General features: G+C 30.1%; 1 protein-coding gene across 1 annotated transcript in view; it reads left to right on the top strand.

Annotated features, from left to right (window-relative positions):
- Positions 1–14,296, top strand: part of Rim (Rab3 interacting molecule) — a 60,491-nt gene extending 46,195 nt beyond the window's left edge. The window contains exons 18-23 of the mRNA XM_011503390.1: positions 1,856–1,998; positions 3,439–3,676; positions 7,287–7,649; positions 12,861–13,075; positions 13,358–13,497; positions 13,994–14,296. Of these exons, the coding sequence (XP_011501692.1) occupies positions 1,856–1,998; positions 3,439–3,676; positions 7,287–7,649; positions 12,861–13,075; positions 13,358–13,497; positions 13,994–14,200 (1,306 nt within the window). The 3' untranslated portion in view covers positions 14,201–14,296. The remainder of the gene's footprint in view (positions 1–1,855; positions 1,999–3,438; positions 3,677–7,286; positions 7,650–12,860; positions 13,076–13,357; positions 13,498–13,993) is intronic.
- The last annotated feature ends 342 nt before the right edge of the window (positions 14,297–14,638 follow it).

The raw sequence follows: 14,638 nt of genomic DNA, 5'->3' as shown, positions 1-14,638 counted from the left end.
ATATATTCGTCGGCGAAAACGAGCAACAGATATTTATGTATGGCTACGATTCCGAGTTGAGTTGCGGAGAAACTGAGATATACTTATCGAACGACTATGATTATCAGCGCGATGATCTGTGTAAGCGAAAGTACAATGATCATTCAAGCCACGGCTGGTTCAAATCGCCAGATAGAAAGCCAATCGCCGATGACTTTGGCAATGAGATTTATAACGATATATCTAACGCCAACGATCATATTTACTGTAGCATCGATGAAATTCGATCGGCGTCCCAATATCAACCGCATTATAATAATTATCGTGATGAAATTGCAGAATTACCGAAATGGCAAAATTCTGCAATAAAATCACGTGATTTTGGCTCCAATTTTACGTATAATCATAAAGCTAATACGCAGCTACGAAGGCGTACCAAAAGCAACGACTCCTACCTCAACGACGATTACGCAATATACGATAATTGTAAGGATTCTGTCAAAAATCGCTACAACTATACCATAGATCTGTATGATAATTTAGATCGAGAACAATGCAATTACGACGAATACAATGGACAATCCTGTAGAAATAGCGAATACATGAATCACTTGTCTTTGGACGGACATCGAAATAGTGGAAATCGTAACGTAACGATGGCAACGGAACCTTACTACGAAAATGTGCCTTACATAAGGAATCCCTTACCAAAATCAAACGAGATAACGCGAAAAATCACACTTGCTCGCACAGAATCGACGCCGATTTTACATTCCGATGAAGAGCGCAGCTCGGTACAATTATATGAACAGTCGCGACGACATTATCGCCATGGAAGAAACATCAGTTGCCCCAAGAGAAGGGAACTAATAGGCAAATGTGCAGAAGATGCATTAACAACTAAGTATTACGATGACGAATATGTCGAGCACGACGACAACGACAACGACAACCACTACAACGACAACTATGACGACGACGAGGACGACGACGACAGAACGACTTACATTTTACAGTCGGATGAGGAGTTTGGATCGACGGAGACTGTAATAGATGCCACATGCACAAGGCAATTGCATAAACCAATATGTGGCATTAATTCAAGAAATAAAAATTACTTTATGCGCAATGGAGAAGAGGCAGGAGATAATGCCAATACCGTGCATAGAAGTAAAAGAAAAATCAGCTGCGATAAATGTCGTGCCAATATGATTGAAATGGAGGAAAATCGAGCACGCAGAAGCAAAAGGAAAGATTTCGACGATTTGAAGAGTAGATACAGAAGGCGAAACAGCAGTTGCCCAGAGGCTCGTGAACTCGAAACGGTCGATCGCAACGAAATGGGCCGAATTTGTCAGGATCGGCATCATCAACAGCAAGCTAACGTTAAGCGGAATGTGGCGATCAGCGACACCCTCGAGTATTACGAGTACTCGATGGAGAGCGAGAGCCAGTGCAGCGAGAACTGCGGATTTGGCCCGTGCGATCCACGTAGGCCCTATGAGCGAGCGCCCCGACCCGGTAACGCTAATTCAAATGTCTTTGATTCCCAAACCGTTACCTCCGACACTGCTAAAACTCCGCGGAATACCACCACCATAACCACTTATGATGATCATCGTCATAACCACCACTACCACCACCACTACCACGCTAATTTACCACAACCATCACCGCCGTCAATGGCTCACGTGACGAAAATGCAACTGCGCCACGCTGCGAATACGAATGGCGATTATGCAAACGTCGTCAAATGCAATCCTTCGCGTCGCCGCATGTCGCGGATGCAAATGGATGACGATGATCCACATTGTCCACCGCGACACGACGACAACCGATGCAATAATCGACGCTCGTCCTCTATGCCCGAATGCAGTGACTACGCAAGCCCGAGCGGTTCGTACGACAAGCCAAGCAGATATCCAATTGATGATAACGAACGACGCAACGGCAGCGTTAAGAGAGGCCAGTTCGCAAGGAGTTTCAGTAATGCCGAAGCGCCCGCGGACGAGAATGTCGGTAAGTACTTACTACGCCGTTGTGCTTAATTTATCCGCAGAGTTATATCAATAATTCCCTCTATAATTATTTCGAGTTTACGTATGTAGAAAAATGTCTATACGTATAAAAATGTCTATACGTATGTAGAAATATGTCTATCGATTAATGATATTCAATTAAATCCTTTACACTCTTTTCCTTTTTTTTTTTTTTTTTTTTTTTTTTTTTTTTTTTTTTTTTTTTTTTTTTTTTTTTTTGATGCCTTATGTTATTGCTTGGTGAAAGTCTACAACTTCAAAATCATAACTCTTTGCTGCAAAATTTTCACAATGTAGCACTGTATTTATTTATCGAACAATTCGTTGAAGAAAAGAAAATGAAATACCGCAGATAGAAAAACAATAGACCGTTTGATTTTCATCAATAATTTTACATTTTAATAATATATATATTAATAACTAATATCTAACTAATAATAATACTATGATCTTTCATCCGATAATTAAGAGCGAACAGTCAAGACTGATTGTCATTTCTTTCAATAATGCCTGAATTACTTTTATACATGAGAATTGTAAATAATAAGACATTACGTTGTTTATTTTATATTTAAGAAGTTGAATTCGTGTAATAAACTCACGCGACAAAAGAAAAAAAAATAACAAAAAAAAAAACAAAAAAAAAAAAAGAAAGAACGAAGACTGTTGTATTTAATGAAACAATATTTTCTATATTTTTAATATATAAAGGAAATATTAATTCTTTATTTATAACTATTAGATGCATCTGTTCATTTGTACGATATCACGAAATTTGTCTTAATGAAAATGAATATAATTCAAATTAATACGTAACTTGATCCAATTGATGATAATGATATTTATATATTGTTTATATAGGTAAAACTTGATGTAGAAATGCATATTTTCCCATACGCTATATTAAAATGTACGAATACTCTTAAAAAATATATATGCTTTTAAAGAATGTGGAAATACATTGTTTAAATTATTACCAATATTTTATATAATTGATGTATTATGTATTGTACTAACTGAAATTTGCGTATGATTTTTTTATTATTATTGCAATTTTTTATGAAATTCGACTGAGTTACGTGATTTTAAATTTCATTTCATTTCGTACTTGCATATAAATAAGAGGCCAGGACACTTTACGTATTAATTTCAGTCTAACAAATCACTATAGTTTAAGCAATATTGCAAATAAACATAATTATATTTTAAAACTCGATGTAGAAGGATTTGCAAAGAATACAAAAAAAAAAAAAAAAAAAAAAATTAAAGCAGCTAATTTCAGTGAAGCGTAATTTTTTATCACGCATAACGAATAATAAAGATAGATAACAATCAAATATCTAATGAATTAAGTTGGGAATTTGAGGGGAAAGACTTGGACTGGTGGCCGGCCGTCACTTAAGTATTACTTGATGTGCAGACGGCAGTCTAAGTGATACAGCGGTCGGCCTGCACGTGGAGGAAAACTCAAGACGAGGCCGTAAAAATTCGCCAAACAACAAGAAAAATAGCATCGGCAGTAGGGAAGTAGGAGGCGGTGGAAGCGGCGGAATTGGCGGAAGTGGTGTCGTGGGTGGAAGTAGCGGAGGTAGTATCGGAATCGTTCAGTATCAGCCGGCCTTGGGCAAGAAGAGTAACAGCACGAGTCAGCTGTCAGCGTCAGGTAACTCACAAACATTAAACATTTATCGACATCCAATTATTTTACACGCTAAAACTCGATATCCTTCTCCCTTTCCGTCCAAGCATTACATTGCTTAGGCGAACATGTTGAGCATTTAAAAAGTTAAGTGGAATGTATAATACAATGGGTAGTTGGCATCGGTTATTGAAACATTATATGAACCATTTCAATTCCTTTTGTATTTATAGATAATTACTTTGTCTAAGGGGAAAGTAATATTTTCTAGATTAATTAATTTTTCTCTTTTGTTTGTTTTACTCGTTATAAACAAATTGAAAATCGTGCGTAAAATGTTCGCAGAGTCGATCCTCTTTGTTTCGTATTCGTTAATTTTTTTTAATTGCAGATTTTTGTTCGTTTAATGACGATAGTTCATGAAAAGACGAAACAGTCTTGACAAATAGAATTCATAAAAGCTATGATACATAATACATTTGTGAGTATGTTAACTATTGTCAATCAAAAAAACGAAGATGATAATTAAATAAATTTTTAATAAAATCTTTCTGTACACACGATATTCACACGCACGATAAAATAATATCACGCAATATTAGTTTAGAATATTTGAAAATAAAAATACTTGTCATTAGCGTATAAATGATCGATGAATCTGCATTTATTATTAACGTGACATTCTTACAGATGATATACGAGAGACATATATAAACAACAACGGCACACTCACATGTAGATTTCCATTAATAAATTAATAAAATAAAGACTACGAATCAATTGGTTCAATGAAGAATTTTATAAATGATATCAAAATTTATGAATTTTGTTTTTTTTTTTTTTTTTGTTATCGAAAAGCGTCAAAGGGCACCTAAGAGTAAGTTTCCGTTCAGCCAAGCACACGAAAGGTTTAGCAAAAAATTAAAAAAGTTAAAGACAACCGCGTTAACGAGTTATAATTGCATCCTCGACTACTAAATTGTGAACCCATATGGTAGCCAGCGATAGCTAAGAATAACAAAGTCGGCAAAGCTTGTCGAAGCTATCAAGATAAAGCAAAGCGTTAACCGTAAAACATGTCTGTTGGTGATACATGCGTGGGCGAGGAAGGCCGCAAGCGACGACTCGGTTTCGGGAAGAAGGGGAAGTCGTCATTTACAGTTCACAGGAGCGAGGAAGTGCTACCAGAGCAGCAGCAACAGCAGCAGCAGCAGCAGCAGCAGCAACAGCAGCAGCAGCAAACGGACTCCACGTCGGGTGGTCGAAGTGCCAAGCAGACGAGCTCGGCGAGCAGTGACGGCGAGGGTGAAGGATGTGGTGACATGGACAGGTCCGAGGCACTTTCTATTACGACTCTCCTCTTTCACCGAGAGGCAGACTCTTCTTGTCTTTTCATCCACGTAGTTCTGGCTCCCACTTTAGTATTTTTTCTTTTTGATATTATGTCGCATTCGATATTCTCTGAACTTGAGATCTGTGCGCGATTGACCCTCGCATACATTGACTTTCGCACATTTGTCAATGTTGTCTCGATTCTCATCTTACATTCATCATTACAAAAAGAGATAACAAATAAATTACTTATTTGTTATATCAGAAAATCAAAAGAAATAGATTTAAACAAAAAACCCATTACAAATTGTAGATTCTATTGAAGAATTTATATTCTTAATATTATAGTAATATTAAATAGCAGATATATAGAATAAAAAGTCAATCGAGCATTTAAAATTGGCCTAAAAATATCAGAACGATGTATTCCATTAACAAAAGTATTGAAATTATAAGGAGCAAAAGTTATCTTAACTTGATGTGCAAGAAATTGTTAAGAATTGAAATGAAAGAGCCTTCGACGATGAATTATGAAACATGTCACTGGAAGGAGAAGAGCAGAAATATTTTCAAAAACATAAAAAAAATATCAGGAGTTATTAGGAAAAAAAAAAAAAAAAAAAAAAAAAAAAAAAAAAAAAAAAAGTAAATATAATTATAATTTTCCAATTATGATAGAAGAATTTTAATTATTATAGCAAACAGAGCGTCTTTTTCCTTTATCAAGAATTTGAAAACAATTATTATTTATCTTCACTAGTAAATTAGTGAAATGGCTTGAATTTAAAATCTTGTGATTTATTTTAGGAATTAGCATAAAATTGATTTGAAATTAAATATAGTTCAATCTCGTATAATACAAAAATTATCTTTAAAAGGATGCTAAACTCGTTAAATTATTCCAATAAGGAAAAGATTCCTTAAAAACAGGTGAGAGAATGAATATTAGTTCAGTCATTATTGATTTATAACTTGCTTATGCCTTAGGGAATGTAAATAATATTTAAGCTGTCGATATAACCAAATATAGTTGTTTTAGAAATTATTTGTTGTGTGCTTATTAGTTGTTTTTATTAATATTATCTGGTCGAATAAAAATCAAAGAAATTTGATTTTATTTTCAATTAACTTTTTCTTATGTATTTAATAATAATCACTAGCTTCTAGAGCTGGCTAAGTATTTTCATAGTATAATGTTGTAAAATAAATTTTTGAATGTTCCATTAGCAGTAATAATAGAATATTAGAAGCATAGATCTGGCACTTAATCTTAAGCATTGTCAAATTTTTTATTTAAACAGCTATAATTATATAATGTAATTAGTAAAAAAAATCACAAATTCAGCATTTATTTGGATAAAATACATTGTACCAGTATCCTGTTAAATATTGTATGTAACATTAATTATTAATATATATATATATAGCGGTTATTCATTACTAATTATAATTTTATAATAAAATTGTAACACAAATATTATTAAAATTGTGAATACTTTTAGAATTTTCCAATTGAATTTTTATTTCTACGAATACATCGAAATGCATTCAAGTATACTATATTTAAAAATATTTCAAAGGACAAATATTAATGTTTATTAATATATATATATATATATATATATATATATACATATAAAATAATATGCATTTTCATTATTTTTTTTCATGTTTATTATAATAATAAATTCGATTATATGTTAATAGTTACTTTAAGAAACAAAATTTATATACATATATTTTCTTTTAAATTAAATGAATTTCTATTCTTTATTGTGGTGAAAACTAATTTCATATAAAAAATAAATATTTTGGGAAAATGTTTTTTTCTATTACTTCACACTAAATACTCTATGTATAATATAAAATTACCTCTTATAATAATTGTGCCCAGGTATCTAGAGAATAAAAATTATAAAAAATAAAAATATAGGAAAAGTAGCTGATCGCTAATAAAGTAAATAAGTATAGAAGAAATTAGTGAAAAAACATCAAAAATTTAAGCGTGACAGCCATAATAAATACTGTAAGGCTTAACGCTAATTAGGTGTTTTACAAAAACTCGACATGTGATTTTATGCATTAAAATTTAACATGGATATCGTATTTGATGATTTCTAATAAATCAAGCGATCTTTTCGATGCAATCCAAAGTATTCCATAAGTTCGCTGTTAAAGTCCAAGATTCGGCCAGGAAAGACTGCGAGCGATGAAGTGAATTTACAGGGACAACGTAATGTGCAAGAACCGGTGTAACAAATTTCGTCGACTGTCCCCAACAATGTTTGACACTCTAGTCAGCCATGGTTTTTCTTCTTTTTGTTTGTTGTTTGCATTATGACCAATACCAATCGACGTACCGCCCCCTCAGAATGCAGTGCTGGAAGCGACGGCGTCGGCGGTGGCATCGGCGGCAACAGCAGCGGCAGCGTGACCCTGGGCCAGAACTTACCCGGCTGGGGCCCCGTAACGACTTCAACCTCGGGCCGTAAGCGGAACAGCACCCCGAGCACGATACAGCGCTCTCAAGAGGTGATGCCGAGCTGCCAACCGCGTGCCGCAACCTCGAGCCCCAGCCGGGCTAGACAGACACCGTCCAGCGCCTGCCCGAGCGACAGTGTCGGCAGCCTTAACTCCATTTCGAATTCCGATGGAAGCTCGTAAGTAGCCACGACCACAAACCAAATCACTGAACCTTTGCGACCAGTCCTCCCTCATGCTTGAGCCTTACAATAAATACCTTGTGCATACTGTGCTGGGAGGGACCTCCGTGCCAAGGTCCCCTGCCTCTGGGGACGATGGACGGCCTGCGCTGGGCCAGGGTAACGTGTGCATGGACATTCCCGTGAATCCACTTTATCCGGTAAATTTTAGTACGGAAACAGTTATGTATAAATGTAGTTAGCTGGCCGCTATAGGCCGCACACTTTTCCAATTGCCAAGAGATTAAAGTTTTTAGCCTTGGCTCATATACATAATGTACGTAATATACTTTTAAATATCCTTTATCCATATCCATAGATGAAAAGGCATTTTATTTCACTACACACAGAGATTATATTGGAATCGATTGAAATTCCACGAAATAGGAAATCGTCGATTTACATGTAGAGTTTAATGAAAAATATTTACACGATAGCATCCCATTCACGAGAATGTACGGATATTTAATAAAATATTCTTAATAATAAAATGACAGATTTACTATTCTATTAATTCATTATGTCGATTGACTTTAAATTTTGCGTACATTATTTCTTACTCGTATGCGTAACCTTCATTGATAATGATAAATTTCAAAAAATTTCGTTCCTTCATATGCATATGTAATTTACTTTTATGGATTTACAAATATACTCCATGCACACGTTAATCTCTTTATATTGAAAAACAAATCTATATTATTGTTTATTGTGTACACTAATAAATTTTTATCTATCTTCTAACTCTCAATTTCTCACTTTATTCAAAATTTATTATTGTAAATTTTTTTGTAAATGTATATTTATATTATGTATATCTTCTTCTTCCCGTGGATGATTCAGTAAATGAAAACAAATTTAGATTATAACATCGAATTGATAGTAATCCTGCTCAATAATAACAATATTAAACTATTCATGGTATTTCTTTATGTATACAAACATAAATGCGCTAAAGTATATTTACTTCTATCAAGCAATTATTAACGACACAGACATTAATTGATAATTAATTCACATAAAATAATATTAGAATATTTGATTGGATTTGAAGATAACTTGAGAGAAGAACTTGTTGTTATTACAATAATTAATTATTTTTATTTTACTGCAATTATTTTAAAATGATTTCATTAAACATTCCAATAATAAATATAGATTATTATTTACAATTGATTTGTTAAATGCAAATAATACACAAGCAATTTTAATTTGTTTTCGTTTACCGTTTCCATCAATGTAAGGTTCTGTGATAATAAATGTGTTTATATATATAAACTACTTATATGATTAATTTTGATAATAAATAATAGATGTCCCTTTGTCACCGATGAAGGAAATGAAACTTGTATAGCGTGAGTTTTAATGGAGTATGTAAACAAGCTAGTGAATTTATTTGTTAAGTTCGTATAATTAAATCAAATCTGACTAAAGAATCTAGACATCTGTTTCATTATCATTTCGAATAATAAAACATGAAGCTACTTCATTCTAAACAATAAAAAAAAAAAAAAAAAAAAATTAAATTTCTTATTTTAGTAATGAAGTATAAATGTTAAATTGTTTTTAGAAACTAATTTATATTACGTTTAAAAAATGTAATAGTTTTATAAGCAAAAAAGTTTATATTATTTATAAATAATCTTTTATTGCGTTCATTATAATTATTCATGTAATAATGTTTTATTAATTAATTAATCTATTAATTATCCAAGATATATATATTTTTTATAATCTTCGTTAACGAAATGTTATTAAAAACATAAATACAACTCGATTTTTTTATGTTATATTATGCACAATTATTACAAGAACTTTAAGTAAGGTAAATAATTTTTCCAATCTACAAAATAAGCAGTTATTCATATGATGTGAATAATTTGTATGTATCTATAGAAATAATTGTTAATTCTAAGTTCTCCAACTGTGGGAATAAAAAATGAAATGAGTAAATTAATTATTAAAGATACCTGTAATCTTATTCGCTTGTAAGCTTATTGTGAAAAAAAAAAGCTACTTTAATATGCTTTTTATTATGCAACACTTTTTTAGTGTGATTTGATTAATTTCTTTGTTATGGGCATGAATAATAAATATTTTTATTGCATAATAGCACGCACCATTTGCTTTACAAAAATTAAAAAGGCAATTAAATTACAAAATTATTTCTATTAGAAGATCCAGGAAAAGTTGAAATTTTGCACATACAAAAATAGTACGAAATTATCGTAAAAATCTTTGCACGTGAAAATATGCCTATAAAGGAATATAATCTCGTTTAGTATAAAATTAAATTTAATACATTATCATTAAAATCTACACTATTTTCAAATTCAATGATTACATTTGTAAATAACGAGTGAAATATAATCGGATAGATCTTTAATTCTCATACTAAATATAAGGAGATTTTTAATTATATAAGTTGAGAGTTTTAATAGTAAAATAATTTTGAAAATTAAATCAAAGATTTATGAATATTTTCTATGTTGATTATTTGCAAGAAAATATATAAAAGTACATGGAAAGATGGATTTTTAATTAAGCATAATAAATATTTTTTTATAATTTTTCCATAATTTTCAAAAAATGTTAATTTAGGTTAAAATATGGCATTGTGATAAATAATATAATTTTTACAAATATTTGCAGAAAACCAAATTTTTGTCGAACAACGTGAGTATCTTCTTTGAATAAATGCTATATATTCCAAAAATTATTTAGTATATTTTAGTTTAGTATTATAATATATTATATTATAATAAATTAGCAATGCTTCCAACAAAATTTTTTAACGCTATTAAAATATCCTTTATGTACTATAGTAAGTATTTTATGAAATTTTACATAGTATCACTTCATTAGCGTTAATTTAATTCATACTAAGTGAATAATCATAAATATTTAGATATTGAAATTTTATCAAATATAAAACTGTTAAAATATGTGTTAAAATAAAAAATGGTAAAATAATGAAAATAATATACAGTTAGTGAATTATTAAAAAGAATTTTTAATTCAACTAACCCTTTTTAAGGAGCTCTGATCTATATTTCAATATATCCTTACACTATTAAAATATTAAGTTTGTTAGTAGAAAATAAAAAAATTCATTCATTCATATACATGCTGTTATTATGGAATAAAGTATAAACTTTAATGGGATAAAAATAAAATTTAATAAATACTTTAAGTTCATTTGTTTTCACGTTATTAATTTATTTAAGAATTTATGTTTTGGAATTAATGTATAGATTCTCTATAATGATTAAAATGAAAAATTTTCATGAATAAAATTAACACATTTTAGTAATTAGAGTAAGTTGGTGCGTGCCGAATGCATCAATTTTGCATGAAAATTAAATTAAAAAAGTATACCATGTAGTAAAAAAAAATTATGATATATTTGAAATTATTTTATAAATTATATTGCTTTTTAAAAAAATGACTTACCGATGAAAAATTCTATTTTTCTGTATTATTATATATTATTCTAATAAACTGTAAGTACATAGTTTTAGAGTAACTTTAAATAGTTTATCAGCATATTAGAAGAAATGATAATTTTATTTATACTAAAGCTTTAATTATAAATGTAAATGTATTTGAAATTCAATTACATCGTTTATTTCATGTCTAATAGGATAGAGTAAGCTTTTATTTTTGTATGATTAGAATATATTTTAAATATATTAATATATTAATATAAAATCATTGTGATATATTGATTAATAAATAGTAGTAAAAATGAAGTTTCGTACAATTAGAAGAAATAGAAATCTTACATTTTAAAAGAATAAAATACATATACGATATTATTTGGCGAGGTTGCGATGGTATTGTATTTTAAATTAATTACTCGTTTGCATTTTAAATATGCCCATTTATACACAGCATATAATAATTTGATGAATCATGAATCTTTTTTGTATTAAGATCATATTTGTAAATTATTATACTTATCCTGTTATTATCCATCTGTATATTAATTATTAAAGTATAATAATAAAATCCTTTATCTATTTAAATGAAAAATGTATACCTTTTCGTCGAAGGCTTGAATAATCTCCTCGATTCGTTTAACTTTATTTTTTGTGCATCTCTCAAATTGATTTCTCCTGACATTAATTTCCAGCTGATTTTCACTATTCGTCACCTAAAAATAACTTTCTGTACCACTATTGTCTGTCTTTCTCAATATGAAATTTTTAATTTCGCAAGCTTGTTTTTAAATTACGTTACCAAGAGAATATCGATGCTTGTCTTTATTTCTTCTATGCTTACTTATTCCTTTATTAGCATTAAAAAATTAGTAGATTTATCAATGACAGTGTGTATTTCTTTTACTTATATGTTTCCGTATTTATAAAAAAACTAATTTTATTTCTGCTATATTTTGACATAGTTTATGTATATAATAGAATTTATAAATATATATAAATATATATATATATATATATATATATATATATATCATATTTATTATATATTATTATATTACATATAATATTATATTATATTATATATATATATATATATATATTAAATTGTCATATTATAGCTAAAATGACTCAATCTTAATCTGAAATTCCTATCATAAACTTTTAACAACATAGATATTATAAAGAGACTATTTTGTATATATGTGCACTTATTTGATGAGAGAGAGAGAGAAAGAGAGAGAGAGAGAGAGAGAGAGAGAGAGAGGGAGAGATTTTTTATGTGCATACGCGTGTGTGTATGTATACAGAAAATTTGTATATTTGTGTCTGTGTGTATTATTCTCTGTTCAGAAGCTTTCAACAAAATTTATATAATCACATACGTATAAAGTATATATAATTTATATATAACATGATTTTCTAAAATAAAAAATTACAAAAATCTAAAATCTCTGCTATAATATACAATTTTTAATCAATCATATCAATATTAAATAGTGATATTATAGAATATTCGTAAGAAAATTACCCAATATTTTTTTTTTTAATTCAGCTTACAAATATGTAAAAAATCGTATTTATTTTTTTTTTTTGCAATTCATATTCCTATATTAAAAGAGCAGTGTAGGTAATTGATATTTGAAATTAGATTCAGCAATGATTGTAGTTGCATTTAATACTACTGTATTAATGTTATATTTTTGTGCTTTCACACATTTATAAGCAGTTGGTCACCAAATTTACGCGTGGCGGGCGATAGCAGTCAGTTAAACGAATTTATCGAGGGTCTTGGACCCGGACAATTGGTCGGAAGACAAGTTCTAGGGGCTGCTTCCCTTGGTGATATACAATTGTCTCTGAGTAATACGAAAGGTTATTTGGAAGTGGAAGTAGTTAGAGCTCGTGAACTTCAGCCCCGACGTGGTAGCAAAACTTTGCCAGGTACGTTTTTTCCTTATCCATTTCCATATCATTCATTGTGCTCGGATTTATTCAATCTGCACATTGTGAACCTGAACAGTCATTTACACATACGAAACATAATGTAATGTATTAAATCCGTAAAAGAATATTTAATAAATATATGCATAACTATATTCAATCATTATGATCGTGTAAATAGTATATTCTTATTACTTTTCAACTGTAATTATGATTCATAATATTAAAAAGACAAGTCCGCAAAGACAAACTAATATTCTAAATTCTATTTTTTCTTGTTAGCTCCTTATGTAAAAGTTTATCTTGTAAGCGGTAAAAAGTGTATAGCGAAAGCCAAAACAACAACAGCGAGAAAAACACTGGAACCATTTTATCAGCAGCCGTTAGCCTTTAGAGAGAACTTTCGTGGATGTATATTACAGGTAAAATATAAAATTCCTACGCTTTCTATAAAAATATAGTTCAATTTTTATGTATACATAAGATTACATAAAATAATTCTTTTTGGTAACTATTACACTCTATTCATACAATTGTTTAGATAAAATATATATGGAAAAGAATTTTTAATTGATATTTAACTTCTTGAAAATTTTGCTTCACTCGCATAATACAGATTATATTATATGAACATTTTTAGTCCTTAAGCTCAATGCTTATATATATTGACATTTTTCACTATCTATTTTTGGTCCTTTCTTTAAATTGACGAGGTATCAAAATATTTGTCCCTGTTATTTCTCATAGTCCATCACTTGCTACTTACGTGAAGCACAGCTAAATTTTTTAATAACAATATCAAACATTTTTATCGGAAGATTGTAAAATTTTCAATAATATCATACAGATAATAATTAAAAATAAACAAAGAACAAATGAACAAAATACAACAATTATTTTACAAATGAATTGTTACAGGTGACAGTGTGGGGTGATTATGGCCGCCTAGAAGGGAAAAAAGTGTTCATGGGCGTGGCCCAGATCATGCTGGACAATCTGAATCTCAATGAAATGGTATTCGGCTGGTACAAACTTTTCGGCACCACATCCCTGGTCAGTGGACCACCTTCTATTGGCTTGTCTCGTCGATCATCCGCGGCCTCCCTCGAATCTTTAAAATTCTAATTCGACAATTCGATACATGTCATTATAAGCACAGGTCGCGCGAATTTCCTTTAAGAAATAATTTAATATCCCGAGAGAAAAAAAAGAAAGAAAGAGAAATTGTATTGCCATCTGCGGAAAAAATTCAATAATCGAATGAACGTTTCAAAATGTATATGTTCGTAGGGAGGTGCGCGATATATCGTATGATTATAGATTTTATGCATTTAAAGCTAAAGAAAACAAAACGATAATAGCGAGCGAGCACAAGAGAATTTTTTTCTAGAAAAGAAATTTTAGGCTAAATTATAAAGAAAAAAAATAATAATAATAATAAAATAAAAAAATGAAACACCACTAGCATATCACACGTATTATGTTCGACATTAAGAAATAACAACTACTAGTCTGTGTCTTGACTATAGTGGTAGATGTAGAGCATCAAACATGTTCCTGCTG

This window comes from Ceratosolen solmsi, unplaced genomic scaffold (genome assembly GCF_000503995.2).
Source record: "Ceratosolen solmsi marchali unplaced genomic scaffold, CerSol_1.0 scaffold63, whole genome shotgun sequence".
In the NCBI taxonomy this organism is placed as follows: Eukaryota; Metazoa; Arthropoda; class Insecta; order Hymenoptera; family Agaonidae; genus Ceratosolen; species Ceratosolen solmsi.
This window is presented reverse-complemented; position numbering and strand designations above follow the sequence as displayed.